The following is a 21683-nucleotide window of genomic DNA, read 5'->3' on the forward strand; positions in this document are numbered from 1 at the left end:
CACCATCGCCACCATCGCCACCATCGCCACCATCGCCACCATCACCACCCACCACCACCACCGCTACCATCGACACCCCCCGCCCAACCCCCCTCCCCGCCCGTCACCCAGCCACGGCTATGTTATAGACAACAATTAAGCGCCTTTCATTTTAACTATAGTGGCGACACCGCTATGCCGTGTGCGGCTGCGCGGCCGCCGCTCGTAAAAGAGAGAGAGACCGAGCCGACCAATCGCCGCCGAGGTAAATGGGAACGCGAGAGTGAAAACGCCAATCGCATGGTGCGAGCGCCCGGTTAGAATTCGCCTGCTGAGAAAAGGATATGCGTACGTCTTGAAATTATTCTTACGACTACTACTATTACAGCAACTATTGCTGCCGTTGCTTGTCCCGATGGTTGCCCTATCACTACCATCGCCATCATCGCCACCACTCACCACTACACACGACCTGCTCGGCCAATTCCCGTACTTTGTCTTTTTTCCTTCAATTTTTTTTCTTCCTCCCACTCGAAACGCAGGCGCGGCTACTTTCGGTCCTCGCCAAATGCTTAAATGCGTTCTCGCCGCTGAACGAGCACGAGTTCCTACAAATATTAGTAGCCGCTGTAAAGCGGTTGTTAATGTGTGTAAAAAAAAAAAAAAAAACCTATACTTGACGGATGTCGGAGGAAGGGATGGTGACTGGGACAACGGGAGATGTTATAATGTACGACAAGCGGTAAGAGAAATGGCGCGATAATTCTTGCCGATGATTGTATTTTCTCGCTATTACCTCAGTTGTTCAATTATCCATGTCCATGGATAATCAATGGCACATTATTTCATACTGATAAGTCCATGTTCGAGATTAATCGAAAGCTCGACTGCTTCGATGATCCATAACGGCCATTATCACAATATGAAAATTTTATAGTAAAATAATGTAGTAAAATATAGTTGCATTACAAAGGATTATGAAAGATTATTTGAGAGAGACTATTAACTATATTACAGTATGTCGTTGATAGATCGCCACTACATACGTTATAATTTATGTAAACAATAGTCTAAGGTGCTGCAACGGATCAATTAATACTGGCGACTAAAAACATCACGTCGTCTATTATAAATAAGATATTATTTTATAATAACGGTCTTTATAATTTGATTGGCTTTAACTTAAAAAAAAAAAAAAACATTAACTATACAATTCACTAATTTGTACATTTTTAAAACTAATTACAACATGCATCAACAAGAATATATATCAAATAATGGCTTACCTTTTCTCTCTCTCTCTCTCTCTCTCTGTCTCTCTCTCTCTCTCTTCCTATATATATATAACTGTATATCTGTGTATCTTTGTATCATCAACTATTTTATTGCAGTTAACAAGAGCATTAGCTTGATACGTTCGTGAATGACTAGTAAATTTCAACACAACTACATGGGAAAATGTATTCTCGAGTGACAATTTTATATCGAATAAAATTATATTTATTAATAATCCATTAAAAGATACTGAAAAGTTACATCTGTGATTTTTTTATTTTCAATTTACGTCCAAAATATATTCCATTTAAATACATAATGGACATCGGCATATAATAAAAAATTATAGGTGTGAATTAATTTTTATCGTAACTTGTTCTAACAACAAGATAATTGCTTCTTATCTAAAATGATCATTAACTACTTCAAAACACTTAATGACTCGTTAGTATCATTTCCAATACATTGCGAGTGCTTTTAATTAAACATACGTTAAAATTTTATTTTATATAAGCTAACAATTTAAGGATTACAAATACTTTGTTCTTAAAAAATTTTCATTTTATTCAGTCGTTCAATTACATTTTTTTTTTCTTTTTCTTTTTTTTAAATTCAATTTCAGTTTAATTCAATAACTACTTCGAGAGATGTGATTAAAATATTCGTAATTAATTTGTAAATTTCAAATCATTTTCATATATATGTATATATATATATATATAAGAATAATTTTAAATAAAATATTTCATACGACTACTAAATTTAGGTATTGTGATTTTTTTTTCTCTATTTTTTTTTTTTTTTTTTTTTTTTTTTTTTTTTTTGAATTGCATTTGCTACATTTGTTAAGCAATGTAATGGCCGACACTATTATTTCTAACGATTAATTTAAATGGTCGACAAAAAGGTGAATTAGGGAATTTAATATAAAATTACAATGAATTAACTTCAATGTTGAGCTCAAAAAAGAAATCTAAATTTACTTGATTTAAATGGTATTCATAAATGGCAGTTGTTATTACATTTAAGGTGAAGTGAAATACTTTGTCATGGATTGCCTTTAATATTTGAAATTAGTGCAATGCAATTGTTTAAATATTTGCTAAATTGTATCGGCAATTTAGAAGGAATTAATGAACAATATCGCGGGATAATTTTTTCAAAATTAAACCCGAAATTTTTTACAACTTTTTGCCCGATAATGACTGTAAGAACTTTGCCCTCAATATTCCTTGATTGTTTTTTTATTACACAAATAAATCTAATTGATTTTAAGGCATCTAAGATTTTTCAAGTCTTGATCAATTTTATACAAATATTATTATTATTCATGCGCGTGAAATGGAGATTCATTCGTTAAATCGATACAATCCTGATTTTCTAATGATGAAAAATAATGAAAAATACTCGGATAGGTAATATTGTATTTTCGATAAATCGAGAACTCTGACAAAGATTAAATAAAATTCCTGACAATACTTTCACCACCTTAATTACCTAGTATTACGTTTGTTTAAAAAAAAAAATAAAAAAACGCTCTTAATGTCACGATTCAAGTATAAACTGTACGATACTTGAAGTGAAACGCTAAGATGTAAGTAAAGTCATTTCTCAATTCAGCTCAACGCATCCCATGTACTCATCTTTACGTAGATGCCTTTGACATAGGTACAGAGAGATCGAGATCTACAATAACTCCTTTTGCTCGATTAGTAGTAGAAATAGTAGGCAAGTAGTCAGACGTAATTGCTCATCGCTGAGCACTGTATTATCAATATTACGGTTGTGGTCCAACCTCACAAAGACGCCTAACTGCGAATGAACGGGTGCATTTATTGAGCACGTTGCGTCGCGTCGTGTGTGTTAGTCTCTCTGTGTGTGTGTGTGTGTGTGTGTGCGTGCGTGTGTGTGCGTGCGTGCGTGCGTGCGTGCGTGCGTGCGTGCGTGCGTGCGTGCGCGTGTGTGGATGCGTGTGTGGGAGCGTGCGGCACGCACGTGTAGATTGGTGAGTGGATTGGTAAACGGGTGGTTGGATTTGTCGTGGGTGAGTATGTGTACGTGCGTGGGGGCGAACATGTGTGCGCGCGTGCGTAAGTGTGTCCACGAATGCGTAAATGTATGCGCATGCGGATAGGATGGTGCGTGTATGATCGCGTATATGTGAGCGAGCGCGCGCGCGTGTGTGTGTTTGTGTGTGTGTGTTTGTGTGTGTGTGTGTGTGTGTGTGTGTGTGTGATGTAAACATGTTGGAAAAAGTAAATTAAATACAGGTACACACTGCACAGCTTTAAATGTACGATATTGTATTTTTGTAAGAAACCGCTCGCGTTTTATATTTGTAATAATTACGACTTATCGACTTATACGAATAATACAAGTGTAAATTTGAATAATAATGAGAAAAATGTCGTATATTATTTTAAGCGCGCATACGACTTTAACTCTTTAATTTCTTTCATTTGTTTTTGTTTCTTATTATAGCGCAGCTGAATATCTCGATACAATGATGCACGCAATACAATATTTATAATTCATTTAAGAACAATAACGTAATTGTTATTAATGGTAACGACTAAATTAAGCTAAGAAAATATGGGTATTAATATATAATTCATTGGCGCAACTGCAGCCTAAACAACAACCAAAAACAAAAAAACAAAAACAAAAAACTTTAAAGACGTCGCTTTTCATATATATAAATCAATTGCTCGCAATTCGCATCGAAGAACTTTGTATAATACTTAAAAGTTAAAAATCACTCAAAGGTTTCTAATAATCTGCGTCTTATGTATCTGAGATATTAGAAACCTTTTTCATTGCCGTTGTTCATCGATCCGAATGAGATCCCTTAATAAAATTATGCCCCATTGTCACATTGAGTTCTTTAATAATAATAATAATAATAATAATAATAATAATAATAATAATAATAATAATAATAATAATAATAATAATAATAATAATAATAATAATAATAATAATAATAATAATAATAATAATAATAATAATAATAATAATAATAATAATAATAATAATAATAATAATAATAATAATAATAATAATAATAATAATAATAATAATAATAATAATAATAATAATAATAATAATAATAATAATAATAATAATAATAATAATAATAATAATAATAATAATAATAATAATAATAATGTTGATAGAATGAGGCTAGAAAGAAATATTGAAAGAAGAATAAGGGACGAAGGAGTGACAAATCTATATTATCGAAGCTCTTGCTCGGAAAGTTGACGGTGAAAAATTGACGATGACAAAAAGTGGAACTTTTCGTTCTCGAAGTACAAAGCCACGCAGCATCGACGCTTTTCAATTCTTCTCATTATTATGTCCACCAGTCCACTAATTACCATCGTCTAGTGAGAAACGAATGGCTCCCCGACGTATGATCATCATTCCGTTTCAATTATTATATCCCTTTTGGCACGTCTTCTTCGCTTCGTTTTTACTTCGAATCGTCGAATTACCATACGCCTAAGCTGCGTAACAAATGACATTCGCGCGTCGTCAAGTTGAAACGTAACGGGAAAATCGCTTGAAAGAAAATCGAAAGCTGATAGTCGAATCTTTGGTTCCTAGGTTAACGTTTCGCAATCCCCATCCGTCCCATCCCATCCACCTCCCACTCCCCAACTCTCTCGCATAAACTCGCGGGAGTTCCTTCGAACTCCCGACAATTGCCCGACTAAGCCATGCCAGGAGAGGCTCCTCCATCACACCCCCCAAAAGCACAAATAAACGCCGAAACCTCGACCCATCGTCGGCTCCTATGTCACTCTAATCAACGCGGAACTTGGCCGAGTTGTCCTTGGCCCGTTACGACGCGCACAACCTCCCAAAAATATCAGTTCGTCTTGCGCATCGCCGAGCTCTCTTTTATCGAATTACATAATCACGCACTTGCCCTTTTCGGCCCAGGGATTATTCTTCTTATCGGGTGCGTGAATTAGCGGGTCGCTCTTCTCGTTCTCTTCCACGTACTCGCGCATCCTGTGAACAAATGAAACGAAGGCGATTCTTTATATGTGTCTGTGCTTTTATCTACGAGTTGATTGGCTATTCGTGTATGGGATTTTTGTCAGACTTTAGTTGCGGGAGCATGTGCAAAGAGGAATTTCGAATGCAATTCAAGATCCAGCGTTACCCAGCATAATTCTTAACGTTCGATGCTCTATAAGTCGCTATTGAATTTCATCGAAGTCTTGTCAAATAATTATCAAAACTTAAGAATGCAATTAAGTCTCTGTGATTGCTAATTCGTTAAGGAACAAGGCGTTAAGAATAATTTCAATACTTTTAATGCGAGACCTTTCGTTAAATAGACAAAAAAATGAGCGTAACTATTAACAAATGAAATATGAAAAAAAAAATAATAAATAAATAATAATAATAATAATAATAAGTTTGGCTAGAGTAATAATACATAATATTCTATGCCTATTGAAAACTTAACCAATAATAATTTACGTATTTTACCAGATGCGCTTTGAAATCTGAACTTTGATGTATAATAGGATAGAGTCGAGAAAGATATTAAAAAGAAGTTTCATAATTTTTTATTAAAAGTCGTTTGAAATTCAGAAAAGAAAAGTCATTTCACCTAGCCCTATTATAAGTGTAGATTATTACTAAGTAAAATAATCTTCGACTTTCAAACGACATTCTACATTAAAGAGGAAACTTGTAAATATAATATACAAAATGAAAAATTCGCGAATTTACATTACTTACCCAGATATCTATCTATCTATCTATCTCTGTGTGTGCGCGTGTGTGCGCGCGCGTGTGTGTAGAATTTTCCATTAAAAAAAAAAAAATGTAAAAAATAATCTTGGTATTAATATTGTTATTTTTAATAAAAGTTTCATCGATTTTGTATCGATAGATTTGTGTGCAATGTTAAAATAATTATGTAAAATAAATGAAATAAATGCAAATCAATTGGAAGTATGGCACATGCAATTTAAATTATAACAATATAAATATGTCTTTTTATCTACTTTACTTGCAAATAATGCGCGAGATTGAATAACATAAAGTAGATTGCCGAATAAAGGATGTAGCAAAAATGTCTTTCACATTAAAATTCGAATTACACATGATGAAACTTACCACACACCTGTGTAATACAAATTATTCGCAATTTTTGTAAGTCAACGATACTCATTTCATCGATTAAAAACACATGGAATTTTTTCTGTTTTGTTTTGTTTTGTCATTTTTGTTTTTGTTTTTTAGTTATTTATTTATTGTTCTTGTCTTCGTCGCATACATTCTCTACGTGTATACTACGTTGTACTTTTATTATCCGTTATTAGATTCGGATGTTACGTAAATTTTTGCTCATTGACACTTTCAAATTAAGATTATTTCCATTCGTTTGGCTGGTATTGATGTGAGCTCGTTGCAGCAATTTTCGCGACAAGAGATATCGCAACGGACTCGAGTATACAGTCGAGCCTCTCCGTCAATACGACAGTCTCGACAACTCGACAACAAAGATATTCAGGCGAACGACAGGAGTAAATTCGTTGAAAAGTCAAAGAACGGCGAGCGATTTAGCCCATTTTGAGAATATAAAGCTTCGGGCATATAGTGTCGCACGTGTTACACGACTCGCTCTACTTTCTATAAGGCCGAAGGGAGATGAAGAATAAAGAGGCGCCAGGACACGTGCCCCGATATTAAAGAAAAAAAAAAGAAGAAGAAAAAAGCGGCGCGGGAAAGAAGCCCGTGAGCGATGTAGCGGTCTCGTCCATATGGACGTGGTAGCGCGATGGGTGGCCGCGATAGAGAGGGGGATGCCGGCAAGGGAAGGTCAAGGAAAGCTGGGCAGTACGAGGAGGCCCGGGCCAATAGTAAACGCAGCTAGACTTTTTTTCGGCCTCGACTAATTAACCTCATTTTCTCCGTACAGAATGATAATGCAGTTGGAGGAGTAATTATCGTGCGTTTAAGGGGAGAAAGTGCTAAAATGTCGTTAAATAAAGAGAGAGAGAGAGAGACGAGACGAGAGAGAGAGACGAGAGAGAGAGACGAGAGAGATAGAACGAGAGAGAGAGAGAGAGAGAGACGAGAGACAGAGAGAGAAAAAGAGAGAGAGAGAGAGAGAAATGAAAAGAAATGATTTAGCTCTCTTTATAATTACGAGTTTTAGTGCGAGCGAATATGCCGAGATGGACCATGTGCGAGAGGAAACTCGACTGGCGATTGTTTGAAAAAAAGCATAACACGCATAAGCATGAGTATTGCGAGAGGTCCTTCCAATACCAATTCTCATTTCCAAAGAATAAGCATCGGCAGTTCGTGGTGGAATGTGTTGCAATGTCGGGTCGTTGTATACGTAATGAAAATTGACAGGTATCTTACCATTTCTAGATATACGGGCAAGGAAAAGCCAGAAGAGAAATTGTAACTCAAGATCGACGATCGATACACTATCGTAGCGAGTCAAATTGTTTAATAATTACAAAATTGGCAAATTCATTTGAGCTGACTTTAGCTGAACGTGCATAAGTGCATGAAGTAGGAACGCGCCGTATTAAATGAAATAAGCTTGTGTAACGTATTCTGAATAATGTCCCTTTAACAACGTTAACATAAATAAAATTAGGACAGCTTGGAAAACGTTCGTAAATGTACCGTTATTTTTCTTCTCTAGTAATTTATATGTAAAATAAACGTGGGTCGCTTTAACGAGATTGTCGGCATTATATTCGAGGAAAGTTGAAATCAAAGTTATCATAAAAAGTACGGCGCAAGTAGGATATGACTGCGGCTTTTACTCCGTCATTGGCATATAATCAGCGATTCTTCGAATTCATAAAACGCTTTAATCCGCCATAATGTTTTCTTAATTTTTCTTTAAATTTTACTGATAACAAGCTATCTATCTATCTATCTATCTCTCTCTATCTCTCTCTCTCTCTCTCTCCCTGTCTTTTAATTGATATCATTGTTAAATAGCATTTAGGCATTTTTCGTTTTGCGTCTACATTGATGCATAAAAGATGCGAGATAAAGTAATAATCGTATGATGAGACCGCGACTGCTCGAGCGCCTAAATGGAATAAACATAGTCGCGAGAGGAGGGGAGTAGACTCGGAAAGGATAGAGGGTTTCGTTGGTGGGGGATGGGTGAGGGGATCGGTGGGGTGAAGGGGAGGGGGGGAGGAGATGTTACGGTGGGGTATTGGGTTATGGTGGGTTGGGGGGGGGGGGGGGGGGAGAGGAGAGGATATATGATAAAGCGGCGACTCGTGTAATGTAGGCTGCGAGCCAAGTGATCTACTTAAGAGCGAGCGAGAAGCGTCACGAGGCGCCAGGCTCTTGGCTTCCATTTTCCTCTCCTCGCTTTTCCGAGTCGATGATCTCATGCCGGAGCTACTCGTCGCTCGGATTGCGGCAGACGCGTCTCGTGCACGAGAAACGTGAGCATTTGCGAAATCTCAGCTGCGATACACCACTCGCGACACTACCGAACATCCATCTCACCTTGCCATCGTTCCGCACATCACGGCACACTTGTCTCGCTAATGCGCCGTCCTTTTTCTGCCCCCTCCCGTCTCTCTCCTTTCTTCCCGTGCAATATCATTACATTTGGCTTGCATTTCGCTCGTCCGGGATACACAGACAGTGAGAGAGAGAGAGAGAGAGAGAGAGAGAGAGAGAGAGAGAGAGAGAGAGAGAGAGAGCGAGACAACGTTGTTTTTGCCTTTAAAGGGACTTCATTATCGAGAACTTTTCGCGTCCTCGTGATCGATCGTTATACTTTTTTCTTCTCTTTTTTTTTTGTTTTTTTTTTGTTTTTTTTTTTGTTTTTTTTTTGCTCTTTCATTTGTACGTATGCTCTCGGCAATGATGAGACTCCGCTTTGTTATGCTCAATGATACAACCAAAAATAGGACATCCAATGCGCTCTTTCTCTCATTTTTTTCAGAAATTGACTTACTTTTAATTCTTTATCATGCGAAATGCTATAATGATGACATTGCATAATAATTCTATACTTTACACGAATTTATTCGAGCTCGGCCGGCTCGATACTCTTTAATTAATTCGTAAAATTATCGTGAAAGGTCGTTTATTATTAGATCCCCGATAAGATTAACGATATGGTCCAAACACTTCATAATTCTAGCGTTTAATAACATCGGTTTACCTTGTTTTTTCAATGATTTTCCTTACCTCAAATTTACTCACAATAATATTGTTTCTTGAAAAGTGTCAGAGTAAAATTTTGATGCAATGATAAATCTTTATTCAAGCTCAAATATTCAATATTTATTTTAAATTAATGATCGTAGTATTAATCAAAGTATAGGAACAATTGGAGATAATGTTGTTTGAATATAACGTAGGCAGCTACTCGGCGATACTCGTTTACGTATACTCATACTCTACCGTAGACGACGAAACGTGAAAATAAGGTTTCTGGCTATAACGGATCGAATTTCCCTTGAAAACTCATACTGCAACGTAGCCTTAAAGATCGGATTATCTAAAATATGCTAGTCGCTCCAATGTTGCCTGCCTTCTAGCTCATCAATTTCGCAAAATTCACCGAATCTGGGATACTGAAAATGTAATACTCCGAAGACAACGGTTGCGAAGGCGGTTATATCCACCGAATAACTGACATAGAGATGATGGAAGGGGTATTTTGAGCAGACGAGAACCGCAACTCGAATCTGATCCCGCACCCACGCGAAAGTAGTCTAGTCCTATAGTAATCGGCCCGTCCTCCTTTCCCTCCCCACGCTCAACGACTCTATATGCACACACAGGCTCTCGTTATTCGTGTCATTTGGCGTGTGTGCCCCCCCCCCCCCCCTCCCTCCTTCCCCTACCCCTCCCACCAACCATCACCTCGTGTCTCGACGACTAATCAGGTAAAGAGTAACGAGCTACGATCCTACCAAGTATTTACTGCCCCTAGTACTACCTCATTCAATTACACTCCGAAAAAATGATGTTTTACACGATTAAATGTTTTAGAATAAGTAGTAAATCAATACTATCGAATAAACATAAACACTAGCGATAATCCTCTGTTATAAACCCCCCTAAGATCTAAAAGTCATAGATTTCTTATCTGTAAATGCATATAATGCAATTCATTATCAAGTACCTTTAATATTATCATTAACGGAATTTTTATTACTTTTTCGAAGATTTCAGTGCTAGAATCCCGTAAGTATTTTAAAATTTTCTCATTTCGTATTTAAAAATAGCTTTATATCATGGTATAAGCTAATATCTTACGGTTTAATTGAATAACTTTTAGTAACGAATAATGTTAAAGAGAATACATTATTTATTTACTTAATAAAATTAACAAATTAATTATACAGACTCGTAGTGAAAATTCTTCTTATTGCGATATATTTGTCTCGAATATGCAATACTTCAAAATAAATAGTTGGTATAAATAGTTTAATATAAATTCAAATTCTAGAAACACAAATAATAATTATGTCCTTTAATATTATTATTTATAAACGGGTTATCTTTGCCTATATTCAGTCATTTTTCCATTTATCATTCCTTAAACTTTGAATGACAATTACTTAAATGACAATTCTTTACTGTAATTCGATGCGTTAAATATATTATTAATCTCTTAAAGACTTGCGATATTATTAGAGTAAGAGATAATATAATATATATATATATATATAGAGAGAGAGAGAGAGAGAGAGAGAGAGAGAGAGAGTGAGGAATAAATGAAATAGAGAGAGAAAGAGAGAAGATATTGATACGAAAATATACTACAATCGATCTAAAAATGGTTTAATTCTATTGTCAAATACAATAGTGTGGATTATTGTTATTATTTTCTAATAAATCTAGCTACATTATCCTCATGTGACATCTGCCAAACGTCTATCCTCGTCCTAGTACATCAATACAAAAGGTGATGGCAAATCAATATTCATTCGCAACTTGAAATTTCTACGGCCGATTTTTACGTAAAATCACACGACTCGCGACATTTGCGAGGCAAAAAAAAAAGAAAAAAGAAACAGAAACTCAAGTCCGGCTTCGAGTAAGGCTAGTACGCGAATCGAATCGGCGTCAAGCAACGAGAGCGGCAGCAATGACAGCAGAAAACGGGTTCAGCTGCGCTCCAGTGCTAACATTACGTTTTTTTCCTTTTTTCGCATTTCTCTCTCTCTCTCTCTCTCTCTCTCTCTCTCTCTGTCTGTCTCTGTCTCGATTGAAGTATTGCGCTGTTGAGCGTGTATGTACGTACGTATGCATGTATGGATATGCGAAGAAGTCGGTGAAAGGGAATCGCGCCAGCGTTACTCGCGCGAGAGGATTTGCGTTCAAGGCAAAGTATGTGTTTACTTGCTCCAAGGAAGCTTTCGGACTTTGTTCCTCTACAATCTCATATTTATTAGCACCCGTAGAATCACAAACGATAACTAAATATCAAATGCAGGAATATACGAAATATATCAACATGTTTGTCAATTTCTATAAGGAAATGAGCTAATACGCTAGATATACCAATAGATTTTGACTAATAACTGATCAGCAAGTACCTTTCTATATGAAAGCAAATTCACTTATTTATTTTTATCTACTCGCTCGCGTATGTGTATATGCACGTATATATATATATATATATATATATATATATATATGTAGGTCTATTTGAATAAAATTATACATAGATACTAGTCGTTAAATTTATTAAATATTAAAAGAAAATTATATGCTGCTTATTTATAAGATATAAAGCATTATGTGTATTATTGGTATTTGGAATTGCAATGTAAATGCTCATTAATTCATCCAATTTTATGTAAATCCAAACGAACTAAATAGTTGATAAGCGAAATATTCGCGTATATTGTAACTTTCACAATTCTAAGAATATCATTCCCCTACTTGCTTAGGTTCCACAAATTTTTACTTCTTTTTGTCTGACCTTCGTCAAATTATTAGCAATAGAATAAAAAATACAGCGTTTACAAGAGTTTCGCATATGCATTAAAACGTGGTTAATCACAGTCACGGTTATTACTTACTGCTATTTATAGGAATAGCTTATGACGATAATGATAGTAAAGACGCTAATTGTACAAGAAGATATAAGAAAATATTATTAAATTTCCTTAATAAATATTACTATTATTAGGATGCATTTAAAAAAAAAAAATGGTGTATTCTTATGTAATGAGTTCCACACGAAGAAATCGAAAACATTAGGTTTTAAAGATAAACCATTTAATTAATCAATTGAATATTTGGCTTAGAATTTATATTAAAATATAAATAATTTATATTATGTGCTTATAATATATTAATAATAATCCTTATTAATATTAGTAATATTAGTACGATGTATTTAATGTTATTTCCCATGAATATATATATATATATATATATATAATACAAAATGAAAGGAATTTAATTAAAATATTAATATGGACGTCATTTTAAGGCATAAAAGATGTTTACACAGCAAATTCAAATATATATTTTTATTTAATATGTGATATCTAATATTATTTATGTTTATGTTTGATATATTTTTAATAAATACATGTTATTTTTTTTCATATTATATGTATCGTTATTCATTATTAAATGCAAGAGATACGAGAGCCTATGTTTGTTCAAATTAAGTTTAATTCTCAAAGATCGAATGAGTCAATTTTTGTTTAAAACATTAACTTCTATGAATCATTTTCACCGATCGATATTTATTTGAGAAATTTTTTTAATAAAATAATTGTACTTTGAAATTATTTTTTCAAATAATGGTAAAAACACAATTCATCTACTAATTTATATGAAAATGTATGTGTGATTCCGAGAATACATTTTAGTTCGTAGATAAGCTTATCGTGTTTTTTTTTTTGTTTTTTTTTCTGTAACAAATGTAACAACATTCATTGTAATAGAAAGATCGCCGTCAGACGAATTCAAAGTGGATAAAATAATATGTAATAAAATAGGGAGCGCAAAAAGGAGTTAGATATCATTTAAATACACAATGCAATTTTATTTATCCTTACTATAATGCAAACAATTCATAATACATTATGATAAATATGTACCACTGATCATATATAATCATTCATAATGTATCTCTATACTTTCAATAACAATTGTATGGCTGTATCAGATGCTGAATAAAAATATTTGTTCTCCTGTATATATTGAATAGCCATTAAATATACAATAATTATCGGAATATATGCATGAATTTTTCTTTTTAAATGGCTGAACGACAATGAGTTAAAAACTTAGCCTATCGAAGATAAAAGGCCATCTCTCGTACAACCTCATGTGAGAATAATCAGCCAATAAAAGGAAAATTAATTCTACACACGGTGCAACGAACTAATTAATGAACGTGCATTCGCAAGCAGATTTTTTTTTTCACCTTGGATTGCAAATGAGTGCTACGACACGTAAAAAAAATGTCCATTAACGCTGGCCGATACTTGTTCATCCCTTCCCCTATCCTTGCCTATTCCTCGATCGCACATTACTCCGTAAGAGCGAGTGCTAGTGAGAAAAAAAGTTTAGCTATAACTACTAAAGATACGGTGATGTCAAAGTAAGAGAATTCACGTTTGTTTTCGATAAACTCGCGAGATCGAGCCGTAGCTTTGTAGGATGTAGCGTGCTTAATAAGTAGGATATTTCATTTTTTTTTATCTCATGGCATTAGAATAATGCCTGAAGAGAATGAATTTTCTTTTCAAAAAATCTATAGAATTAATAATAAACACGTACCGTCGTATATCACGTATTTCATATTCACATATTGTTAGATATGCTTTTATTTGTGTAATAATAATGTTTGTCAGGATCACGTGTTGATCACATTAGAATATCGCTTTTGTTTATAAATATACATAGATAAATATGTTGATTTTTCTGTCTTACTATTACATGATTTTTAAAATAGCAATTGATTGAAAAAATAAAAATCTCCTTCGGTAATATCATGTAATTTAATAATTTGTAATAAAGATAGTAAGCGTTAACGATCTATACGTATTTGATTTTCACACGACCATATTTTTAATAATAAATCAATTTTATAAATAAGTTATGCGAATATATATATATATATATATATATATATATATATTCATATATTTAATAGATATATCAAATTAAAAGTGAAAATGAAAAATTTTAACTTAACTATTTTCTAGTGATATTATTTTGCTTTATTTCGAATATTTTTCTACTTTTCATTCGCCTTTTCATCATACTTTTCATTCATTCATATATAAATTATGAAAGTATTTAATAAAAATATCTTAAAACATATTAAAAGTGATCGTTGCTAGTATATTCCTGAAAAAATATTAGCTTAAACTTCAAATTACAGACCGTTAATATCGAAGACAATTATTCTTTTTACTTTCAATAGTAAATCACAGAAGAAAAAAATAGTTACTTTCTATTTAAATTTATTTTATCATACATTTTTCTATCTCACTTTTAGTAGCTGTTATTTGCATATACATAACTGTCACTATTCTTGTAAAATATTCTTATAAATATGACTGGCAGACTCGAACTACCAGCGACAGGCTTCGTGATTTACTACCAGGAAGCATCAAGCAGATTTGATCAAAATCCACGACTGGCAGAAGTAGCGTTCTGTTTTTAAGTAGTAACAGCAAGCTTTCCTACCGTTAAGCCATAATACGAAGACACGCGGATGTTTCTACTTATCGTGAGTAAAAAGTTGAAATAGAGAAATAAATGCATACTCGTAAGTGGATAGCACTTCAATTAATTTGGATTTTGTGAGCCCAACAGATGTACTATAAGACTAATAATAGACGCTATTACGGCTAAAAGATTTAAAAAGTGCTACTAATTTACAGATGCTTTTTCTTTAAGAGTCGGAGAATTGAGATTACTTATGAAAATAATGAATATTCAAAATTAATCGAAAAATAAATCGTTTATATATTTATATTAATTAATTTCGTTAATATAGATTGTAATCAAAGATTTTAATAGTCAATTAAATTGTATGTATACAGTTCGATTAATAGCCACACGAGAAATTAATATTATTTTTTGTAGTATATATCGGCAAAATTAAATTGCATATTAAAATTTGAGCATATTCACATTTGAACCAAATATTGTTTTGCTTATTGTCTAAAATAATCAAAATTAGTTGTATAAATTTATACGATCGCAATTATATTTTTAATATTTGTGTCTAATGATTAGTGGCGTCAATGCTTGAATAAATTGAATAAATATCAAATGAAAATACTGAATATCATTGGCTTTGCATACGTTGGACTGACATTTTTTGCCATTTAAATGAAGTGCAGAAAATTAGTATAAGGAAAGTACACGGCCAAAAATATTACTTTCCCATTTTTTTTTTTTTTTTTAATGTAAATTAAACATTTTAAATTTTTTAGTATTCGAATTCCCCTATGATAAATCACTATGACAAAATTCTGAATGATTATTTTTTGTTCGAGACAAAAATAATCCCTACATAATCAAATATAAGCATCAACTTTTAAAGTATTAATATTTTGTAATACATAATGCAAAGTACGAGTAATGTACATGGGAAATAACTCCTATTAAATAAATTATATGATTTACTTAAATTGAATGAATTTTGTGTTATAATATATAATATTCATAAGCAATATTAATACATAAATATAAAATATCGACCTACATGACGACCTACAAAAATTATTAGATTTAATAAGAAATAAGAATTTCAATGTATTAATAATAAAAACGTTCGTGCTACATTAATAAAAGGGTCATTATAATATTATTAAAAATATATAATTTCATTAATTTTCAGATTAATTTTGGAAATCTGTTTAATTAATCATCATTCATATATTTATAAAAAAAAAAAAAAAAAAAAAAAAAAAAAAAAAAAAAAAAAAAAACTGACCTCTTTTCAAACGATAATTACTTTATACAATCATGAACAAATAATTAGATATCTTCAACATTTTTTTGTTAGTATAGATATAAATTTATTATTTATATATACATACTTATATGTACGCTTACGAAGTTAATGAGTAATTTTATAGTAATCTAATATGAAAATTGTAATTAAGAAAGATTTAGACAATATAAAAGTCTGCAACTAATTATTGAACTTTCAAAATTACAGAAGAACATTGCATTTTTATGAAGAGGATATCTATATATTTTTCATTAATAAAAGTAAAATGAGTAGTATGAGTTGTTTTTATACATTTATAGAATAAATAATGTTACCTAAATGTATAAAAATATTATTATATTTGAAATAATTTGTTTAAATAAATAAAGTCGGTTGTAAAATAAAATATATTCTGAATCTATGTTACACTGTATTAAAATACATAAAAAAAAAATATATAACTCATTGAACCATAAAATCCAAGTACTTTTATATATTACATAATTAAAAATATATTTGAAAATATATCGTCGAAATAAATAGATGATATAAGCTTTTTTTATATTAATTATTCTCCATACTATTCCGGCAGTTTCATAAAATGCGTACAAAAATATTGAAAATATTTCTAAATATACCATAGAATTTTCATAATCATGGTTATGAAAAAATTATAAAGTATCCACTTATACATTACGCTTTATCTTAGATACTTTTAATAAAAAATCAGATATCACAAACATAAAACAAATAGTCTATTTATTGTAAGTTTATACGTGTCAGTTTAAACATAAATTCATATAATTCATTTCACTTTCTAAATATAAACAACCGCTAGTCCACAATAAACTTTGTCTAATAATAAAGTATAATTTTAATGCGTTATGTAAAAATATTAACTTTCTTTTATGTCTTTTTAATGTACGGAATTTTTTTAATATGTAGACAAATTTTAATAATTTTAATTAATTTTTTCTTTGAAAAATTTTATTTCGCATTAAATATCCGTTTCAATTTATTTTATATTCACCTATTTCTATTGTTCTTAAGATACTTATGTGAAATATTATTGCATTTTATCGCGTCTTCATTATCTTACGAACAGAAGTATTTATCTGTCTAGGTGCACTTAAGGTCAAAAATAACACTATACTTTCATATTTGAAGGTAATTATATCTTGAAAGTAGATAAGAATTGAACTGACTGGCGTTAGTTCACGATGTCCTGTTACCCTTCGCGCAACAGAAAATAAAATATCAATTCCTGTGCCATTAAAAAATGGGATTTATATCTTATTTCCAATAAGCATTAAGCAAAATGTAAATTATTAAATTAAATTAACTTTTCCTTACTTTACAACTATTATTGCATAATATTATTAATAATATAGATAATCTACTGATTTGTATAAATCTGCTTATATTTCGATTATTTTTCACATTACGTATTATCATAAGATTTTCAGAGATAAAAAATGCGATGATGCTGAGAATTACTCACCGTTCATCCGAGTAAATTGCTAATATGCAATCCGATAGATTTCCAATTGTATTTGCCTTACAATTTATAATAGAACTAAACAGTTAATTATTCTTTAACGATAATTAAAAATCCTCTCATGACTAATACTAAAATTTGCAGCCATTTACAATATAAACATTGTTTAACATGAAAATATATAATTTGTCGACTAGTGTTTACTCTGCAATTTTTCTTATATTAACAATAAGTCATAGAATTAGCTAATAAATATTTTTTTCCCATTTGCCATGTAATAACAAGTAATACAAAAATATTCCTAAATACTTTCTTTTAATAGATTGTAAAGTAATATTGAAAATAATAAAAATCTTCAATGTTAAATGAATTAAAAAATTCTGTACTACTTGGATGAGCCTTAACATTAAATAATTATTTTCATAGAGAATGAAAAATAATTTGCGAGTATATATATTAAATCTACAATGACGATACCATTTATTATCAATCATGATAATGATAGATAAATAATGAAAAAAGAAAAAAAAAAAGGTACCTAAAAAAAAAGAAAAAAAATCAAATTGATAAGTTTACGACAATCAGATTTTTATGAACAAAATGTCTAATACTATTTGTATGCGATTTTCATAATATAAATTATAGAGAAGATATATATTCAATTAGAAAAAGAAAATTTTGTAATAAATCAAGAAAACAAAGATTCATTAATATTGACACGTATACGTCATTGAAAGATATTCAAATTAAATTTAAATAAAAATTTGCAATAGAAAAATAATTCATGGTGGATAGAATTTATGCAAATTATAAAATGAATAAAGTTTATTATGCATAGTCAAGAAAGATAACTGCTATCTTTCTTAATTTTATTTCAATTTTACTTAGTGATTAAATTATGGACATTCTTTATGTCGAGATAATGAAATTAATTTCAGATGATTTATTACTGCGATGATTGGATATTGATAATCAAATTTCTAATAAAAGTTTCGTTTTCGATTTGTAGAATGTTGTTCGAAAAATTTATTTTGTGATGAAACGATAAAATAAATGCTCGTTTAAACTCTAACTATAACGACTAATGTATGTTGTTAATTAAGAATTTTAAAGTTATAATAGATCAGCCTAGTTTGAAATTAACGAAGATAAGAAAAGCAAAATAACTTGGTGTTGTAGTTAAATGTTTTTGTAAAATATGAAAGCAAACGAAAACATTCCACATAACAATTTGATAATAAAAAAATATTATTTTAATAAGTTGTAAATATTTTGTATCGAAAACAATCTATAACAAGTTATAACATATACGTTTTGTTTCTAATAGAACAAACCAATATATTATATTATATTATGTGCCTATTAATTCGTAATATACAATTTTATTGTATAATAAATGTAATTTAATGTACAATAAAATTGTATAATTTATAAAATATTTTTATACATACAGTATTAAAAACATATTATATATATATATATATATATATATATATATCATTATAAAGTAAATAATAAAATGTAAATACCTAAAAGAAGAAAAAATATGATTGAATGATATATTCTAAATTGCGAGATAACGATGAAATATTTTAATAACTACATCTACGATCGTGTTAATGGTAAAAAAAAATATTTCCATAGAAAAATAATAAATATCTTAATTTTGAATATCCTATTATGGCATTCAAAAATGGTTTTTATAAGAATGAAAAAAAAAAATCAATTAATTAAAAACACTACAAAATGAATATAAAACTTGTATTGAGTTCAAGATTACAAGTTCATTAGTTGCGGTTAATTTATTATTATCTATTTATTCTATTTATCCTTTTTAAGAAAAATGAATAAGAAAATTAAACAACAATGTCTGGAAATCTCTATTCCTATAAATAATTTCAATTTTTTTTTATTGAAAAATGTACGAAAATGTAAGTATTTAACCCAATCATGTATGCGTGAAAAAAATTATCCATTTATTAATAAGCTGAACTTCTAATAAAATTAAATATTAACGTATTATAAGATGAATGTTATGTAACTAAGTGGAATTCTAATATCGAGGATTGTTAGTCAAATCTGTAAAGCATTCGTTAAAACGACTGTGTTGAAACACGATGCCTTAGCAACAACCATTAATTTTATATATTTGATGATAAGTAATATGATCTTAGTGTTTGTTAAAGAGAGTGAAAGATGGTGAAAGATGTCGTTGACTTTATGCTTAGGAGAAGGGGATTTCTTTCTCCTTCAAGTGACTTTTGCAGGATTTAATAATGAATAAATTACTTGGTTGCTTTCGCGACCTCGGATTCTAGGTAACGAATGGGGCTGATAATATCTTGGTCACTATCCGTATACCCTTACTGAAATCTCTATCTGGAGTTCCATGGCAGAAAGGTTGAAGTCGTACGTATGAATTGATGTGCCAGAGGATGAATTTATTGATTGATAGATCTCAACTAGTTTCGATTTGTCGGCATGCATCTTGTAGATTTATAAAAAAATTGTAAATATCCGAGTATCCTAAGTATATCGGATGCGTGTGCGCATCGTCAATTACTCGACGCTAAGACAACGTCAGAATTAACGAATAACGAATGTTGGAACGATTCGATTGTTTAAGAGGTCGCGCGGACGTAAAACTTTTATAGAGCCTCTATTAACCATAAGCAGGGGGGGGGGGGAGTTACAGGCGTGCGCCGAACGGTCGGTCGATCCTATCTCGGTTGTTCGGGCAATTAAAGCGCGACGCATCCGTCGCATCGAGTCGTCGATGGATTTTCAAAAGCTGCGATATGCTTATTGTTTGGCCGGAGCGGACCACGGAGAATTCGCCTGATTGGTGAAAAATCCTCGGCACTGCCACTCATTCGGCTAGATTATATATACGACTCGTAGCCGAGGCCTTTCACTCTCTCATGGCTTCTCGAACAGCGCTCTCGTCGACACAACGACGGCGAAAGTTTTTGCTCGACACCCGCCACCACCGACGCCGCTAACTCGTTAATTCGTTATAACGGCTCTCCCTCCTTGTATCTCTCTCACGCGCGCGCTCTCTCTCTCTCTCTCTCTCTCTCTCTCGCTCACTCACTCTCTCTCCCTCTCACTCTCTCACTCTCTCACTCACTCTCTCTCAGTTCTTAACACTCTTACTCACATTTCACATCGTGGCGGGACGTTATTTTAGCGTTAGTAAAATGAGTAGGAAAAAACATGTGTGTCAAGTAAGCGCATGTGCAGTTAACCTCTCGAACATCTGTGCGATCTAATGCAATAATTCCTCGAGTTTATCAGGATGAAATTAATTTTACCTATTTCACTTATAATCACAATTAGACGTACGACAACTAAGTGTTATTATCTTGACGCAATAAAATTTTCTCTCTTTACGTGTTCAATAATTACAGATAGTGAAATCAATATTTGTATTTACGTTCAATTTACTGTCAGTACGAAAATTACTTCATTACTTTGATAGCTCAGCCGTTGATTGTGTTACCATCATAACTATAAATTGTGTAATGATATATTCATTTACAAGACAATTGATTAGAATGAGAAATGACTATAGTTTCGAAAACAAATAATGCCGCGAATATTTGCAAAAACAATAATTGGATTTTATAGATAAGCATGATGCATTTATCCAAATCAATCTGCTTGACAAAGTTTTTATATTCCATTTTACTTTTAACTCTTTATTCAATTACTTTCTTCGGTTTTCAATTTTTTTAATTGACAATCACACCGATAGATCATAAATTTCAATCGTCAACAGAAAAAGTCAAGTTAATATTTATTTTTAATAATAATAAATCAAATTATTTATTTATTCCAATGATGCCATATAGCTTGTTAATATATTAACATGAATACGTAAATAGATAAAGTAAGTACTTTCTTAATAAACTTATTAACTTGCACACATAAAAATGTCACATTCATATAATAATTAAAATATAAATT

The 21683-nt window shown here is 31.6% G+C and overlaps 1 protein-coding gene across 1 annotated transcript in view; it reads right to left on the bottom strand.

Moving 5' to 3' along the window:
• Window positions 1-4989: 4989 nt before the first annotated feature.
• Window positions 4990-21683, bottom strand: part of Ggamma30A (guanine nucleotide-binding protein subunit gamma-e) — a 33127-nt gene continuing 16433 nt past the window's right edge. The window contains exon 3 of the mRNA XM_011503493.1: window positions 4990-5274. Within this exon, the coding sequence (XP_011501795.1) occupies window positions 5169-5274 (106 nt within the window). The 3' untranslated portion in view covers window positions 4990-5168. The remainder of the gene's footprint in view (window positions 5275-21683) is intronic.

This window comes from Ceratosolen solmsi, unplaced genomic scaffold (assembly GCF_000503995.2).
Source record: "Ceratosolen solmsi marchali unplaced genomic scaffold, CerSol_1.0 scaffold33, whole genome shotgun sequence".
In the NCBI taxonomy this organism is placed as follows: Eukaryota; Metazoa; Arthropoda; class Insecta; order Hymenoptera; family Agaonidae; genus Ceratosolen; species Ceratosolen solmsi.